The sequence below is a fragment of the Budorcas taxicolor genome, chromosome 3 (assembly GCF_023091745.1).
Source record: "Budorcas taxicolor isolate Tak-1 chromosome 3, Takin1.1, whole genome shotgun sequence".
In the NCBI taxonomy this organism is placed as follows: Eukaryota; Metazoa; Chordata; class Mammalia; order Artiodactyla; family Bovidae; genus Budorcas; species Budorcas taxicolor.
The window spans coordinates 81203399-81222876 of NC_068912.1; the positions used below are offsets into that span (position 1 = coordinate 81203399).

At 40.1% G+C, this 19478-nt stretch overlaps 1 protein-coding gene across 1 annotated transcript in view; it reads right to left on the minus strand.

Annotated features, from left to right (window-relative positions):
* The window catches only part of UBE2U (ubiquitin conjugating enzyme E2 U), a 77895-nt gene that overhangs the window by 9629 nt on the left and 48788 nt on the right, over positions 1 to 19478 (minus strand). Inside the window, exons 8-9 of the mRNA XM_052637919.1 lie at positions 13268 to 13349; positions 161 to 255 (exon numbers count right to left, since the gene is read on the minus strand). Of these exons, the coding sequence (XP_052493879.1) occupies positions 161 to 255; positions 13268 to 13349 (177 nt within the window). The remainder of the gene's footprint in view (positions 1 to 160; positions 256 to 13267; positions 13350 to 19478) is intronic.

Sequence of the window (19478 nt, forward strand, 5' to 3'; positions counted from 1 at the left end):
AAGTCAGAAAGAGTTAACAAAGCAACTTCCAAAGGAGAACAAAAGATTAGACCTCACATATTTCAACTTATTTGAACTAAACAAAAATTTAAATGCATTAATGTGATTAGTATCTTAGTCCTAAAAACAAAGTAAAACAAATAGATTGAACTCAGTTTACTCGGAGGTATGCAGACATAACTTCTTTCAGTTTGATAATTGGCTTTCTGAGGCTTTATATTTTCTCTAGCAATCCGAGATATGGCAGCAATATACCTAGAATAACAAAAAGAAGCTGTCACTTATGAATATAAACGGAAAGGCCAAACACAATTTCTAGAAAAATAATATTTAAAAAATCATTGTTAACTTTTGATGTCAATGTGTTCAATAAGTTGGTGAGTTTTTTTCCCCCTCTGTTTTCTGGAAGACTATGTATAAGGTTTGAGTGACCTACTCTTGAAACTTAGGTTGAAAAAACCTATTAAAAACATTTGTATTTAGTTAAAAGAAGAAGAAGATATTGTCTAATTTCTATGAATTTTGGGAAGTGTACACTACTTTTGAAAAAAATAAGGCCAACAAATCCAATGAACCCAAGGAGCAGAGCAATGAGTTTTGACTATGGTTGGCATTCTGAGTACTGACTAATGCAGTGGTAAACTGAAATTACTCTGTATGTGGGTTTTCCCATGGAAGAGTATCTAGAAAAGTAAACAAATATGGCGTTAGAGTAATATTTCAAGAGTAACAAAAACATCATTTGGTATACCAAGGTATGTTAATTTCTTAGAGCAGCCATAACAAATTACTACAAACATGGTGACCTAAAATAACAGACATTTAATTTCTCATGGTTTTGGAGACTCAAGTCTAGAAACAAGGGGTTGGCAGGACCAGGCTTCCCCCAAAGGCTTCAGGGAAGAATCCTTCTTTATCTCTTCCTAGCTTCCACTGGTTCCCAGCAATCCTTGAAAGAGCTGACTCATTTGAAAAGACCTGAGGCTGGGAAAGATTGAAGGTGGGAGAAGGGGACAACAGAGGATTAGATGGCTGGATGGCATCACCGACTCAATGGACATGAGTTTGAGCAAACTCTGGGAGCTGGTGATGGACAGGGAGGCCTGGTGTGCTGCAGTCCATGGGATCGGAAAGAATCAGACATGACTTGAGCGACTGAACTGAACTGAGTAACTGAACTGAACTGATGAAACTCTAGCTTAACAATTTCTTTTAAACACTTTAAAACTGGCATCCATTATCTTTTGACTTGCAAGTTTTCTGACAGGAAGTTATTGGTTGTTCTTATCTTTGTTCCTGTATATGCAGTGTGTATGTGTGTTTAACCTTCATTGCTTTTAAGATTTTCTCCTATCACTGAGTAATAGCAATCTGATTTTTATATGTCTTGGAATGGTTTCTTTATACTTCTGCTTCTTGGGATTTGTTGAGCTTCTTCATCTCTGAGTTTGTATCTTTCCTCAAATTTGGAAAATTTTCTGCCATAATTATTTCTTTGCACATTTTTTCTGTCAGTTTTTTGGGGGTACACCAATTACGTGTATCTTACACCACTTAATAATATCCCACAGTGCATTGGGACTTTAAATCTTTTTTTCTCACTATGCTTACTTTCAAGAGTTTATTGCTACATTTTCAAGTTCATCAGTCATTTCTTCTTCAGTATCTAATTTGCTTCTTTCCATATAGTTTGTAAAGTATTTTGTATTTCTTTTATCTCTGGATGTTCCATTAGTCTTTTTTATATCTTCCATTACTTTTTATTATATTCATGATTTTCTTCAGATCCTTGAGTATATAAGATGTATAAAAGCTGCATAAAGGTTCACACTTACTAATTCTATTATTTCTATCAGTTATGGATCTATTTATACTGATAGATTTTCTGCTGCTGGGAGGGATTGGGGGCAGGAGGAGAAGGGGACGACTGAGGATGAGATGGTCTGGATGGCATCACTGACTCGATGGACATGAGTCTGAGTGAACTCTGGGAGATGGTGATGGACAGGGAGGCCTGGCATGCTGTGATTCATAGGGTCGCAAAGATCGGACACGACTGAGTGACTGAACTGAACTGATGAATTATATTTTCCTGCTTTTTTGTACAACTGATCATTTTTGATGGGATGATAGACAATGTAAATTTCATGTTGCCGGGTGCTGAATTTTGTTATTTTCCTTTATATATAGTTGTCCATTGCTGTGGCATGAAGTTCAGTATCTTACAAGTTCAGTTTAGTACTTCAAGGTTTGTGTTTACACTTCCATAGGGGTCCAGAATTGCCGGGGTCCAGCCCCAGTGGATCCAGGGAATTTGAAGTGGGGACAGAGTCAGCGTCCTAAGAAAGAGCTATTAAATTAGAAATATAAAGAGAGATTAGGAAAGAATAGTGTAGTAGGAAAATTAGTGGACAAAAGAGGCTGAATAACTTGGTTTACGCGGAAAACCAACAGAACTCCAAGACAAGGAGTTTGCACCACCTACGTAGGCCACAGGTGTCTTCCCAGTCTCCCGAAGGAGTGGGGACACAAAGTGCCCCCCTGTTCAGATCTTACAAGCCCAGGCAAAATTAGTAGGCTTGGCGAGCCTCCGTGCTCCTGATGGGAATTCAGCCAGAAAAGAAGAGAACGAGAAAAGACCACACGGGGGAAACCAGTCTTTCCAAGAACTGGTCCATTTCTTTACTTTCCAGGTCCACTTTTATACTTTAAGTTGTACATCGAAAAAAATGTAAGAAACAGAGTCACGCAGGGTCACCTGCTCCGACCTTATCAGCATATCTTTGTTCTTATAAGGGTCTTACATTTGTTCACAATATCTTCTGGTCTGGAGACCGATTAACATTTTATGGCCCCACCTTTCTTTCTATTGATAAAGGTTAATCAATCAGAAAACTTGTTTCCCTTTAAGATCTACTTAGTCTTAAGATAGTGATAAAGTTACATTCTTACATAGCAAGGACACAATTATTTATAACAAAGAAAGAGGAGTACAGTGATTTATAACAAACAGAAAATTCATTAACTCAAAAGTCTAGTATTGCTAACATCAAAACTACTATATTTCTTTTTCTACATTCCAATTACATCGATTGACATACTCACTCCCAGGTGCCTGAGGATATGGAGGCCTGGCGGCAATCATTAACTCAGCAATGAAACCCTTCACCAACATGATTTTTATCTTTAGAAAAACCCTATGCTAACTAAGACTTTCAAAATATTCCAAACTCTCTGTGCTTTTTATGGTTGAGAGGTTGTAAACAATCATGTACATAGTAGCAAGAGTGTGGATAATCCTGCTGCACAAGCTAGTCTGCCAGCAGAGAGGTTTTTGGACTGAAACACCCTTGTCACGCCCAGGAGATTTATTAACTGGAGTCCTAAGTTAACTCCTTTTCAGAGAGAGGTGGTGGGGGATAGCCCCCCTTATAATGTCAGAAAAGTAGGCGAAAAGCACAATGCAGTAAGGCAGGCAGACTCTAGTTTCGGCAGAGATGCACGAGCAGATCCAGCGAGGCTCCCTTAAGGCCCGACTCGCCTTTGCCTGTCGGGCCCCTTAACCTCATGACCTTTGCCACGGGCAGGACTCCTCGTGCTGGCTCCCAGCACAGAAGAGCCTTTACTTGGAGACAAGCTCAGCTGGTAAAGCATCTGCCTGCAATGCGGGAGACCTGGGTTCAATTTCTGGATCAGGAAGTTCCCCTGGAGAAGGAAATGACAACCCACTCCAGTATTCTTGCCTGGAGAATCCCATGGACAGAGGAGCCTGGCAGGCTATAGTTCATGGGATCACAAGAGTCGGACATGACTTAGCCCTATCTTTTTTATTTTTATAGCCCTATTCCTAATGTATGACCCTTCTGAAGCTTCCATCCAATGTCCTTTGAATTAAGAGTTCTAGCCACTCTAACTAGCAGGAATGCACACCAAGTCTTGTATGAATTCCCAAACAAACAAAATCATTATAATCTTATTTTCCTCAAAGCAAACATGAGTTCAGTTAGAAAACAGTATAACTTGATTTATACCTTTTCTCCCCCAGTGGTAAATCTTTGTCCTCAAAAAACTATATACTATTGATATTTCCTCTTTCATTTAAACATTTGCCTTTATCTGACAATATAAATTATAAAAAAATCTTGTTACAATTTTAAAATTAAAAATGCAATTAAAATGACTATAAGAGAAGCTGCAATAATTATTAAGTTAAAAATAACAAAACCAAAAACCCCAATGCTTGTTCTTATTAAATTCTTCTATCATTTTGGTGGCTCTGTAAACTGATACACATTCTTGAGAAGTTGCTCTATGTGCATAACAAGTGTCATACAACTTATTACATCCTTCCATTTAGTAACCTGACTTTCAGTAACAAGCTCTAACAAACTTCTTGGCCTCCTTTTTATCCTTCCCTTCAGGTAAAATATACACTAATAAGCCTTTAGGCAACCACATCTGTCTTCAGTCTTACCTTGCTTAGACCAAGGCATAAGCAAATTCATGCAACACATTTCTGTGGCCTTGGGGAGAGGGGTAGGTTGTTGTAGGGGTAGGCAATGGGGAGAGGGAGAGAGAGGAGAGAGAGAGAGACCATTCTCTCAGAAATGTTCTATGTGGGAGCAGAACCAAAGAAATGATTCCCTTTTTGGCAGGAGGCAGCCTAGTATATTTCTGAATTGAACCCCTCTTTCTGAAGAGTGATGAGAGACGAAGCAGCCTTAAGCCACACTGTCTATAATACAGGAAGATCCATCAGATTCTGTGCTACAGCCACAGACCCACAGTAAAATCTGGCGGCAACCTTCTGAGAGAAAAATTAATGAATCATATCCATAAGAGAGAAACAATAAAGAGTAAAAAAATTCATTAAAAAAAAACACAGCTGAGAGAACTGGGTGTGTTTATTGTGAAAAAGAGAAACCTTAAGAGGAGGAAAGAGAAAGACATTATGACTATTTTGTGAGACTTAAAGGGCAAGTCCACAAATCAGAGGAGCCTTACCTGTGTTTCTTCGAAGGACGGTAGCAGTACTTTCTCATCTGCCACAACGTGGGTGCCTGCTAAATCTCTTCAGTCATGTCTGACTCTTTGCGATCCCATGGACTGTAGCCTGCCAGGCTCCTCTGTCCATGGGATTCTCCAGGCAAGAATGCTGGAGTGGGTTGCCACACCCTCCTCCAGGGCATCTTTCTGACCCAGGGATTGAACCCACATCTCTTACGTTTCCTGACTTGGCAGGCAGGTTCTTTACCACTAGTGCCACCTGGGAAGCCCCTTCTGCCACAGCAGTCTCCCCTGAATCATGCTTTCTACCCACATCCACAGCCAAGGTGCTTAGTGTCTGAGCTGATGCTCAATCTGATCAAATAAGGCATGCCCTGTAGCATCTGGTAGGTAGGCCTGGATTTGAATTTCGGCTCTGTTGTTCACTGAGTGTGTAACCTTAGCAAATTCACTTCTTTTTCTTTTTTTCTGATAAAATCTTCTTTATAAGATGGAAGCAATTTCTCATTTTCTGAATGGCTTTGCAGACTACGTAACAGTACATAATAGGTTTTCAAGAAAAGTCTGTTAAATGAATGAAAGAAATTTGGAATAGCTGAATATCACAAGAGGTTAGATTTAAGCTTGAAATAAGGAAGATTAGAGCTAGCTGAATGTTCCTGCAGTACTGAGCTTCCAGTCTCTAAAAATATCTAAGCAGACACTAAGTAAAATTATTTTTTAAAAGAATTTTTCTCCTCTAATTTTTTCCATGTCTTTATTTTAAAAAGGACATTTGAAATAATCATTCTAATGCCATTTCTCTTGTTAACCACAAGATGGCACTCAAGGTTTAATCTTTGGGGAATAAAGTATTTAATTCCTCCTTAAAAATGCATTAAATATATAATTATGTAAACCTACAAAAACAATGTTTAACTTCAATAATCCTGAAAGGATAACAGAAGCATACATTAAGTTAACGTACCCAGAATAGATACTTTCTATAACTGGAGAAACTGGAATCAAACATAGTTATGTTAAACAATGATCACATATTTTTGTGAGTTAAAACACACAGTCAAAAAATCAGACACTAAAGGAACTTAGAAACAATGAATATTAACTCCTTTATTTAAAATACAGTATAACTAAGACTATATTTTACAAATATAAGAAAGTTTTATATTGGTATTTTGATATGACACATGATAATCCATTTTAAAATATGCTTCCTCCTTGGAAGGAAAGCTATGGCAAACCTAGAGAGCATATTAAAAAGCAGAGACATTATTTTGCCAACATAGGTCCATATAGTCAAACCTATGGTTTTTCCAATAGTCGTATATGGATATGAGAGCTGGACCATAAAGAAGGCTGAGCGCCGAAGAATTGATGTCTTTGAATTGTGGTGCTGGAGAAGACTCTTGAGAGTCTCTTGGACTGCAAGGAGATCAAACCAATCAATCCTAAAGGAAATCAACTCTGAATATTCATTGGAAGGATTGATGCTAAAACTGAAACTCCAGTACTTTGGCCATCTGATGCAAAGAGCTGACTCATTGGAAAAGACCCTGATGCTGGGAAAGATTGAAGCAGGATGAGAAGGAAGTGACAGAGGATGAGATGGCTGGATGGCATCACTGACAACGGACAGGAGTTTGAGCAAACTCCAGGAGATGGTGAATGGCTGGAAGCCTGGTGTGCTGCAGTCCACCAGGTTGCAAGGAGTTGGACACGACTCAGCAACTGAACAACAGCAACAACAATTCATTTTTATTAAAGGGCTTCCCTGGTGGCTCAGCGGTAAAGAATTCACCTGCAATGCAGGGGATGCAGGTTCGATCCCTAGGTTGGAAAGATCCCCTGGAATAGGAAATGGCAACCCACTCCAGTATTCTTGCTTGGAAAACTTCATGGATAGAGGAGCCTGGTGGACTACAGTCCAGGGGGTGGCAAAGAGTCGGACATGACTGAGCACGCACGCACAACCCATTTTATACAGAAGGAAAAAGGATCTAACACTGTTTAATAACAGAATTAAAATCAATCCAAAACCACAACACTTCTCCATAATAGCAGACTTGTGTTAGTAATTGGGTAGGTAGCATTTTTACAGGTACCTGAAAAATTTAAGCTTTTAATAAGCACATATTCATAGGCAGATGGGAGATAAAGTTTCAGGTTTCAAAAACAGGATGTGTTTATCAATAGCTTTGAGCAAGCTGGTTAATCTCTTTGGGCCTCATTTTTTCGCTCTTTAGCAAACTGCAACACAGCTGCCTCTACTTTTCCTCCACACTCCTTCCCAGAAGCCTCGGAGTGACAATCCAGTTGAAAAGGGAAGCTAGGAACCTTGTCATGGGGCTCTGTCGGTATGACAAGGGAAGTGGTCTGACTTGGAGTGTAGGTTGATGTGCTGTGGCTTTGAAGGTAGCTGGTGGATCTTCTTGTGGGTTACACTTGCAGGCGTGTGCTTATGCTTGGAGGTGTAACTGTCCACCCCACCGTGCGGCCAGTGTTACATTAGGAAATGAAGAGAGAATGCATAGCACACAGTAGGTGTTTCACCATGTTAGTTCCGGTTTCCTTTGTACTTCAAAGTATGGGCCAGGGCAATATTCTCTCCCAAAGTCACACCGAATGCAAAACTTCTCCAGAATTTATCACTCTTATTCAGATAACTTGCTGGCTGACAAAGCTTAGATGACTGCCATAGTTCCTTCCATGACCAGATAAGCAATCACTAGGTATAGAGATGATGTAAAAGTCAAGTTACATGTGCTTAAGTAAAGACAGTCAAAAGAAAAGCTTGCACTGCTTTCCTAGTTTGTAGCTTTCCTTTTCTCTGGAGAAAATAAATATGAATTACTGATTAGATTCTAGGTTCATATTCTTTCCCATGTCTTGGTAGATATAAAGCCTTTTCATGAATAGCCAAAAGTCCAGCAAGAAAGAAAGAGACCTTAGAAATGAACACCAAATCAAATGATTGGTTCATGAATATTTATGAGCTGTTTATAATGACAGTGAGTTCCTATTAATACTAACTAAAAACATGTGTAAAACTTAATAATTTACATAAAATATTCATGATAGTCATTTATATTTCCAGTTTTCAATCACTGCTCTATGATTATACCCTTCAGTTCAGTTCAGTCGCTCAGTCGTGTCCGACTCTTTGTGACCCCATGAATTGCAGCACGCCAGGCCTCCCTGTCCATCACCAACTCCCGGAGTTCACTCAGACTCACATCCATCGAGTTGGTGATGCCATCCAGCCACCTCATCCTTGGTTGTCCCCTTCTCCTCCTGCCCCCAATCCCACCCAGCATCAGAGTCTTTTCCAATGAGTCAACTCTTCACATGAGGTGGCCAAAGTACTGGAATTTCAGCTTCAGCATCATTCCCTCCAAAGAAATCCCAGGGCTGATCTCCTTCAGAATGGACTGGTTGGATCTCCTTGCAGTCCAAGGGACTCTCAAGAGTCTTCTCCAACACCACAGTTCAAAAGCATCAATTCTTTGGTGCTCAGTTTTCTTCATAGTCCAACTCACATCCATACATGACCACTGGAAAAACCATAGCCTTGACTAGACGGACCTTTGTTGGCAAAGTAATGTCTCTGCTTTTCAATATGCTATCTAGGTTGGTCATAACTTTTTTTCCAAGGAGTAAGTGCCGTGCTGATCATGGAGAGGGCTGGCCCAGGCTCTGCGCGGCCGCAACAGCAACGGGACCAGGACTCGGTCGAAGCGTGGCTGCACGATCACTGGGACTTTATCCTCTCTTCCTTTGTTAGGAAAGGCACCAGCTGGTCTTTAGAGGAGCTACCCCTGCCCGAGGCCAGAAGCAGCGGCCAGGAGGAGCGACCCCACGTCCAAGGAGCGGTGGCTGTGCAGGCACAGGAGGGCCTAGAGGAACTATTCCATGTTCAAGGTTGGGAGGGGTGGTGGTAAGTAGATACCCCTTGTCCAAGGTAAGGAGCAGCGCCTGTGCTTTGCTGAAGCAGCTGTGATGAGATACCCCACGTCCAAGGTAAGAGAAAGCCAAGTAAGACGGTAGGTGTTGCAAGAGGGCAGACACACTGAAACCATAATCACAGAAAACTAGTCAATCTAATCACACTAGGACCACAGCCTTGTCTAACTCAATGAAACTAAGCCATGTCCTGTGGGGCAACCCAAGACAGGCAGGTCATGGTAGAAAGGCCTGACAGAATGTGGTCCACTGGAGAAGGGAATGGCAAGCCACTTCAGTATTCTTGCCTTGAGAACCCCATGAACAGTATGAAAAGGCAAAATGATAGGATACTGAAAGAGGAACTCCCCAGGTCATTAGGTGCCCAATATGCTATTGGAGATCAGTGGAGAAATAACTCCAGAAAGAATGAAGGGATGGAGCCAAAGCAAAAACAATACCCAATTGTGGATGTAACTGGTGATAGAAGCAAGGTCTGATGCTCTGAAGAGCAATATTGCATAGGAACCTGGAATGTCAGGTCCATGAATCAAGGCAAATTGGAAGTGGTCAAACAGGAGATGGCAATAGTGAACATCGACATTCTAGGACTCAGCGAAATAAAATGGACTGGAATGGGTGAATTTAACTCAGATGACCATATCTATTACTGCGGGCAGGAATCCCTTAGAAGAAATGGAGTAGCCATCACGGTCAACAAAAGAGTCCGAAATGTGGTACTTGGATGCAATCTCAAAAATGACAGAATGATCTCGGTTCGTTTCCAAGGCAAACCATTTATATCACGTAATCCAAGTCTATGCCCCAACCAGTAATGCTGAAGAAGCTGAAGTCAAACGGTTCTATGAAGACCTACAAGACCTTTTAGAACTGACTATACCCTTAGAATACCCCAAATATAACCATAATCAGTACATTCGAATGGGCCCCAACATTTTACTTTTCCTAAAATTAACTGCCTTCACATTTAATCCTTTTATTAAGTGGGAAAACAGGGTAAGTATGTATCGTTCAACTTACATGAATCAAGTGCCTACTAGTTGCCAGGTACCAGGCTAAGTGCAGAGAATACAAAGCTACAAGAATGGTCCTGCCCCAATCATTCTGCATGAACAGATGAATTTCCCTACCACAGGCACTGAGAAAGACTGGGACAGAGTGCTACAGAAGGACAGGATGGGGGGCATGGGAGCCTGAAGCAGGGACCGTTCCACAAAACACACTGGAGTTGGATCTTCATGCCACCCTTGTGGAGCACTTTGCCAGGCTGAAGAGATAACAGGACAGAGAAGGGAAAAGAACCATGGGGAGAGTGGGATTGAAATAAATGTGGCCTTGATAGGTGTTGATTTTTGGTTTCTAGACTACGAAGATTTCAACAATTTTACATGCTTCTATTTTTATTCTCTAAAAAGTTGGGGAACATGGGCTTTTGTCAGCCCCTCTCCTTGGGAACTAATATTTACTGAAGGTCCATATGCTAACACTATGTGGTTTTTATATATACGATCTCATTCGAGACATCAAATGCAAAACCACTTTGCAAAGTAGGTAATATCTCATATAACAGATAAGGAGATAAGCTCAGAGAGGGTAAGAATTTGCTCAAGATCTGTCTGACACTCCAGCCCACCCCCTTCCCCCATGCTGCCCAGAAAGAAAGATTTCCCACGTGACAGTTGAACTAGGGCCACAGAAAGGAAAAGAAGAATAGTGAACCTCAAGTGGGGCGCACTTTACATGTACCAGATAGTTTGAAGTGTCTTACACGCACATATCAGTATGTTTAATCCTCACAATCTCCTTGGGAGGTGGGTAGAGTTATTACTGCCATTTAATAGATAAGGAAACTGAGGGACAAAGCAGTCAGATAACACGTCCAAGGTCACAGAGTTGGTAACTGGCAGAGGCAGGATTAAGATGCAAGAAGTCTGGCTCCCACGCCCATGTATTTAAGTGCCCTCTGTCCCACCTTTTAACTCAGACCAAATCCTAACTTGAGACCCTGCTGGGAAAGATATCCCAGGCAGAAAGCACAAAGTGGTGAAAAGATCCTATGTTCCCAAACAATAAGGAGGAAAAAAAAAATATTTAGGATAGCTAACGAATCAGTCTTGATTGATGAGGGGATGGGAAGACAGTAGGGAGAGGGCCATGAGGCAGAAGGGATAAGTCTTTTTCCTGAACTCTGTAGATGAAAGACTCTCAATTTGCATTTTCTGGGTTTTTTCAAAGGGGAAATTTCCTTGTGAGGAAAGCATTTTCAAATATTAAAAACAGAGGGATGCATAAGGTGTTATATTCCATGTACACATAGACCAACTACTCATTTGCATAGATTCCCAAAAATTTTACTTGAATTTAGTGAATTGACCACTTTATTATACCTTATGTATTTTGATAAACAAGATTTTTATTAATTATTTAAAAAAATGGATTCCATCATGCTTTATATTTTTGCATGCAATAAAATTATGTAGATAAATATATCTTTTAAACACTTTAAATATTGTTTAAATCAATGTTTTGTTATCACCTGATCTAAATATATTCTCATCAACCACCAGATGGCATAAGGTGTGAGAGTTTTATTCTGACAGGGTTACCATGCACATGACAATCTGACCTATAACTTCAAAATAATGTATTTTGGAAAATGTTCTAGCACTCCAACAGCTCACAATTATTTGAGCCATATGAGAGAAGTGGGTGGATAAGGTGAAAATGACATTGTCCTACTCTCTACATTTTGAGTTCTGTGGGATTGGCCTTACATAATGAATCAATAATCAAACAAATAAAACAAAATAGTTCTGTCAGAGGAAATCGAAAAGGAAGTCATGTCAAAGCAAAATTAACCTTATATTCTACATAGGTTTCTTTAAGCGAAACTTGAAACATGCCTTCCAGAAAAAAAAAAACAAAAACCACGCTCATACTTCTTCAACTTCTGCTCCATAAAAACTTTTCTACTGCTTGCAATTTACTCTGAAAGCAGAAAAGTATCTATCTAATGCAAAAGCTTTTCTCCATTTTGGCTCAAAGGAAGGTTGATGCAGAAATTAACTGAATAAAAGTCTCCAACCAAAAAACTCGATCTGAACTATGATATCAAAGGACAGGAAAGTCTATTTTAAGAGCCTTGGTTTCTACACAAATTCTTAATAAGCACACTATTTTTATTAATCCTGTATTTTCACCTAGTAAAGAGGTCACAATGCTAACAAGGAGCTAAAAAATGAAATAAATACAAAAAATAGGAACTGTAATTCCCCTAGCTTTGTGGTAGCACATTCACTGCATGCTTTGAAATAAACACATCAGAATAAATGACCACTACAACACAGCCAGTACCACAGAGTGGAGACGGAATCTGTGCTCTAACACGATGAAGCAAAAAACCTGCCTTTAGAAGTCACAAGACCAAAGCTGAGATTAAGGTCCCTTCCTTAATGTGGTCTAAAAGTAATTACAAAAGATACTGTCACAATTTATCATTGTATTTAATTACATACTTCCTCATTAATTTAATACACTTGGTTCCTGAGTGAATAATCCTTCTGTGAAAGAGGAAAAGATATTTGAAACTATGAGAAAGATGAAATGCTAACTGGTGATCTATACAGATGTGAGAGTTGGACCATAAAGAAGGCTGAGCACTAAAGAATTGATGTTTTTGAATTGTGATGCTGGAGAACTCTTCAGAGTCCCTTGGACTGCAAGGAGATCAAACCAATCAATTCTAAAGGAAATCAACCCTGAATATTCATTGGAAGGACTGATGCTGAAGCTGAAACTTCAATACTTTGGCCACTTGATGAGAAGAACTGACTCACTGGAAAAGATCCTGATGCTGGGAAAGATTGAAGGCAAAAGGAGAAGCAGGTGGCAGAGGATGACATGGTTAGATGGCATCACTGATTCAATGGACATGGATTTGTGTAAACTCTGGGAGATAGCGGCGGACAGAGGAGCATGGTGTGCCGCAGTCCATGGAGACACTAAGAGTTGGACACGACTTGGTGACTGAACAACAACGAGGATGGAAACAAGAAAATTAATAGGAAAAGTACTGTGAGATCCCTTCACGGTGGCTCTGGTCCTGTCTCCATCTTTGGAAGGCAGTAGATAGCAAAGGTATTTCCCACCTGGGTTCATATGAAAGGACAAAATGATACTTAGTTTTGTTCAGGTTTTAAAGAAATTCAATGGGTTTCTTCTAATAGTTCAGTTAGTAGAAAGTGAATAATAGATATTTCAGGTGCACAATAAAATATTCTAGACACTTAAAATTACTTACCTTAAACTCCATTCTTTAGTATGTCTTAGATCATCTTTCCTCCAATTATAATACTGTTTAATGAAATTCGGATCTTTAAGAACTGAAATTAGAACAATTTAAAAAGGAGCTATGCATACATTCTTCAACAACAGTTCAAAGTTTAAAATAATACATGTCTTAAGTTGGTATGAGGCAATAAGACATACTATCATAGTTCAGGTCACATTACAATCCTCAGACACTCCAAATTCTTTTTACTTAAATTTCGTGATATTTGATGTTGTTTGAATAATCAGATTGTAACTTTGTAACTTATACAAACTCTTATACAAAGACCGTGTGGATCACAACAAACTGTGGAAAATTCTTAAAGAGATGGGAATCCCAGATCACCTTACCTGGCTCCTGCGAAACCTGTATGCAGGTCAAGAAGCAACAGTTAAAACTGGACATGGAACAGCAGGCTGGATCCAAACTGGGAAAGGAGTACGCCAAGGCTGTATATTGTCATCTGCTTATTGAACTTATATGCAGAGTACATCATGCGAAATGCCAGGTTGGATGAAGCACAAGCTGGAGTCAAGATTGCCAGGAGAAATAGCAATAACCTCAGATATGCAGATGACACCACCCTTATGGCAGAAAGTGAAGAGGAACTAAAAAGCCTCTTGATGAAAGTGAAAGAGGAGAGTGAAAACTCAGCATTCAAAAACTAAGATCATGGCATCCGGTCCCATCACTTCATGGCAAAAAGATGGGGAAACAATGGAAATAGTGACAGAATTTATTTTCTTGGGCTCCAAAATCACTGGAGATGGTGACTGCAGCCATGAAATTAAAAGATGCTTGCTCCTTGGAAAGAAAGCTATGACCAACCTAGATAGCATATTCAAAAGCAGACATTACTTTGCCAACAAAGGTCCATCTAGTCAAGGCTATGGTTTTTCCAGTAGTCATGTATGGATGTGAGAGCTGGACCATAAAGAAAGCTGAGCACCAAAGAATTGATGCTTTTGAATTGTGGTGCTGGATAAGATGCTTGAGAGTCCCCTGGACTGCAAGGAGATCAAACCAGTCAATCCTAAGGGAAATCAGTCCTGAATATTCATTGGAAGGACTAAAGCTGAAGCTGAAGCTCCAATACTTTGGCTACCTGATGGTAAGAACTGACTCACTGCAAAAGACCCTGATGCTGGAAAGATTGAAGACAGAAGGAGAAGAGGAGGACAGAGGATGAGATGGTTGGATGGCATCACCCACTCGATGGACATGAATTTGAGCAAGCTCCAGGAGCTGGTGATGGACAAGGAAGCATGGTGTGCTGTAGTCCATAGGGTTACAAAGAATTAGACATGACTGAGCGACTGAACTGAACTGACTGAATTTATCATTATACTGACAACTGTTTATATATAACTTGCAGAAATGAAGACAGTATTAAAATAGCTCATATAGAAACTGACATCATTGTTTAATAAAATTCTAATTCAGCACTTCAAGTGAAAACAATAAAACCTTGGAGTCTGATGTGACATTGCAGATCATGATTTTCCACAAAGCAAGCATCTACAACAAATGATCATCCAGCCTCTAAATCCCATGCCAATGACAGAAAATTCTCCTCTATTTTGAGACTGCCCATCCCATTGACAGTTATTTAGGTCACATGGTCCTTCCTTAATCTGAGGGTTTAATCTGAGTTTCCTCTGTTCATCCTTCTGACCCCCTCAGCAATACTGAGTAAATTTATCCCTCCCCCATGGGCAGGGTCCCTCTAATATTTGAAGATAGCTCTCAGGGCAGTCTCAGTTCCTTCTACTTTTTCTTAAGTCATGATTTTCTAGAGACCTAACCATTCTCAGCCCAGTGGTGAACTCTGTTGATATTCCTACTAGAATTTTTATCCAGAACTGGCTCAGAATCTTGACTTCATACCAATAGCAAGATGCAGGTGGGATTGCTGTCTCCCTCAGAACAGACAGATCAATTTAGTTCAGATCTGCCTCGGCATTCTAGAAATCACATTACACCACTGGCTCATATGTCTGTGGTTAATTATAAGCCTTATGCCTTCAATCAGTTTCACATAAAGTTACTGAAAACCTACTAAGCTTAAGGACTGGTGGTTTTTACATGAAATACTATTAAGCCAGATCATTCACACACGGACATATATCCTTCCTTCTCTCCTTTGTCCTCCCCCAGGTTTCTGCCCCTTCCTCCTCTCCTCCCCTTCCCTTCTCCCCTATCCCCCACCTCTTTTTCTCTCTCTTTCTTCTAATTGTCCTGGGTTTACAGCCCTGAACTATTTAACCAACCTGATGCTCCCTCCCAGTCTTGTCCTTATCTGGAGCTTCCTTCTTAACAGTGATTAATTAACGCCTTCCAGCTTGATGAAATTTGTCATTGACACAAAACACATTTAAACTTAGTCATTCTCCTTTTCTTCTGTTATTGTTACATGATTTTCATCAGCAATGTTCCTATCTATACTTTAATATATTTAATTCAAACACACATACATGCATATTCTTATAGACTTTGTTGATATTCTTTTTGTTGTTATTTGGAATATTATCCTTCCTTCCTTCAAGGAAGCAAACCTGCACTCCCCAGAGTCCTTAGCAGGATTCATTATTACTTTTAGATGATTATAATAATTAACATTAATAGAATTCTTACTTTGTATGCGGGTACTTGTAGATACGCAGTCTTACCATTATAATACCCACTTCACAGACAGACAGACACAGAAAAGTTGATAAATGTCTTCTCAAAGGTACTATTCATTACTCATTCATTACTATTTGAATGATGTACTCTGCATATAGGTTAAATAAACAGGGTGAAAATATACAGCCTTGATATACTCCTTTCCCAGTTTGGAACCAGTCTATTGTTCCATGTCTGGTTCTAACTGTTGCTTCTTGACCTGCATACAGGATTCACAGGAGGCAGGTAAGGTGACCTGGTATTCCCATCTCTTTAAGAATTTTTCAGTTTGTTGTGATCCACACAGTCAAAGACTTGAAACATACAAAAAAATTTTTTGTCACACTAGCAGCTTGTGGCATCTCAGTTCCCTGACCAGGGATTGAACCTGGACCTTAGCAGTGAAGCAGTGGATATTAAGAGAACAGAAGCATAAGATATTAAGAAGAGGTAACAAGAATAAACAGAAGAACTATACAAAAAATATCTTAATGACATGGATAATCATGATGGTGTGATTACTCACCTAGAGCCAGACATCCTGAATTATGAAGTCAAATGGGCATTAAGAAGCATCACTATGAACAAAGCTAGTAGAGGTGATAGAATTCTAGCTGAGCTCATTCAAATCTTAAAAGATGATGTGGTTAAAGTGCTGCATTCATTATGCCAGCGTATTTTGAAAACTCAGCAATGGCCACAGAACTGGAAAAGATCAATTTTCATTCCAATCCCAAAGAAGTGAAAGTGAAAGTGAAGTCACTCAGTCGTGTCCAACTCTTTGGGATCCCATGGACTATAGTCTACTAGGCTTCTCTGTCCATGGGATTTTCCAGGCAAGAGTACTGGAGTGGGTTGCCATTTCCTTCTCCAGGGGATCTTCCTGACCCAGGGATCGAACCCAGGGCTCCTGCATTGCAGGCAGATGCTTTACCCTCTGAGCCACCAGGGAAGCCCAAAGAAAGGCAATGCCAAAAAATGTTCAAACTACCGCACAATTGCACTCATTTCACATGCTAGCAAGGTCATGCTCAAAATCCTCCAAGCTAGGCTTCAACGGTACGTGAACCAAGAACTTCCAGATGTACAAGCTGGATTTACAAGCTGGCAGAGGGACCAGAGATCAAATTGCCAACATCTACTAGGTTATAGAAAAAGCAAGCAAGTTCCAGAAAAAAACATCTACTTCTGCTTCATTGACAACTCCAAAGCCTTTGACTGTGTGTATCACAACAAACTGTGGAAAATTCTTAAAGAGATGCGAATACCAGATCACCTTTTCTGCTTCCTGTGAAACCTGTATTCAGGTCAAGAAGCAACAGTTAGAACTGGACATGGAACAGCAGACTGGTTCCAAATTGGGAAAGGAGTCCGTCAAGGCTGTATATTGTCACTCTGCTTATTTAACTTACATGCAGAGTACATCATGCGAAATGCCAGGCTGGATGAAGCACAAGCTGGAATCAAGATCACCGGGGGAGATATCAATAACCTCAGATATGCAGATAACACCACCCTTATGGCAGAAAGTGAAGAGGAACTAAAGAACCTCTTGATGAAAGTGAAAGAGGAGAGTGAAAAAACTGGCTTAAAGCTCAACATTCAAAAAAATAAGATCACGGCATCTGGTCCCATCACTTCATGGCAAATAGATGGGGAAACAATGGAAATAATGACAGACTATTTTCTTGGGCTCCAAAATCGCTGGAGATGGTGACTGCAGCCATGAAATTAAAAGACGCTTGCTCATTGGAAGGAAAGCTATGACCAAGCTAGACAGCATATTAAAAAGCACAGACATTACTTTGCTTACAAGGGTCTGTCTAGTCAAAGCTATGATTTTTCCAGTAGTCATGTGTGGATATGAGAGTTGGACTATAAAGAAAGCTGAGCACCAAAGAATTGATGCTTTTGAACTGTGGTGTTGGAGAAGATGCTTGAGAGTTCCTTGGACTGCCAGAGATCAAACCAGTCAATCCTAAAGGAAATCAGTCCTGAATATTCATTGGAAGGACTAAAGCTGAAGCTCCAATATTTTGGCCACCTGATGTGAAGAGTTGACTCATGGGAAAAGACTCTGATGCTGGGAAAGACTGAAGGCAGGAGGAGAAGGGGATGACAGAGGATGAGATGGTTGAATGGCATCACCCATTTGAAGGACACGAGTTTGAGCAATCTCCGGGAATTGCTGATGGACAGGAAATCCTGGTGTGCTGCAGTCCAAGGGGTTGCAAAGTGTTGCACACGAATGAGCAACTGAACTGAACTGAACCACTAGGCCACGAGGGAAAATTTGATGTTTCCATTTAAGGATAATTCATGTCTTCCCTTAATTTTTTGGAATTGCCTTTCCTACATTTTCTATTTGAGTATGTATGGCACTCTCTTCCTTATATGTTATGAAATCCCAAATGGCACGGTCATCTTTTCTGAATAATCCCATTATTCTTATATTATAGAGTCATTTTCTCCATTGCTTTCTCTACTATCTGAGAGAGGACAGATGCCACCATATTTGTACAAACTTTTAACACAACATTGAAAAAACCAAGATCATGACACCAGTCCCATCAATTCATAGCAATAAATGGGGAAAAAATGGAAACAGTGACAGATTTTATTTTCTTGGGCTCAAAAATCACTGTGGACAGCGACGACAGCCATGAAATTAAAAGACGCTTGCCCTTTGGAAGAAAAGCTATGACAAACCTAGACAGTGAGTTAAAAGGCAGAGACATCACTTTATAGACAAAGGTCTGTCTAGTCAAAGCTATGGTTTTTCAGTAGTTATGTACAGATACGAGAGTTGAACAATTAAGAAGGCTGAGCACCAAAGAATTGATACTTTTGAATTGTGGTGCTAAAGAAGATTCTTGAGAGTCTCTTGGACAGCAAGGAGATCAACCCAGTTAATCCTAAAGGAAATCTGAACTGTTGCTAAAGCTGAAGCTCCAATACTTTGGATACCTGATATGAAGAGCCAACCCACCGGAAAAGACCCTGATGCTGGGAAAGATTGAAGTCAGGAGAAGGGGGTGACAGAGGATGAGATGGTTGAATGGAATCACCGACTCGGTGACATGAGTCTGAGCAAACTCTGGGAGATAGTGAAGGACAGGGAAGCCTGGCATGCTTGCAGTCCATGGGGTTGCAAAGAGTCACACGTGACTGAGTGACTTAAAAAATTTTATTCTCATAGTTTTTTCACTCATCTGTCTCCTACCATCTAACGTTAAATGCCTCAAAAAGCTTACGATAATGCTTATCTTTTTGTCTTCAATACAACCTGCTGTTTAGACAGAGAATATGGTCAGTGGATGATGTTCAGAGGGGAATAATGAAGAAATGAGAACTGGTGAGATTTTGTCAGAAATTCGTTAAAATCTCTCATCGCTACCAGAACTTGACACTGTGGCAATTTTGTAATCTTTGGTAGAAAGCATCCTCTATTGCCTCCATAGTATAGTTCTTCCTGCCTTTACTTCTGAGGATTACCGGACATCACTTCTACTGTTTT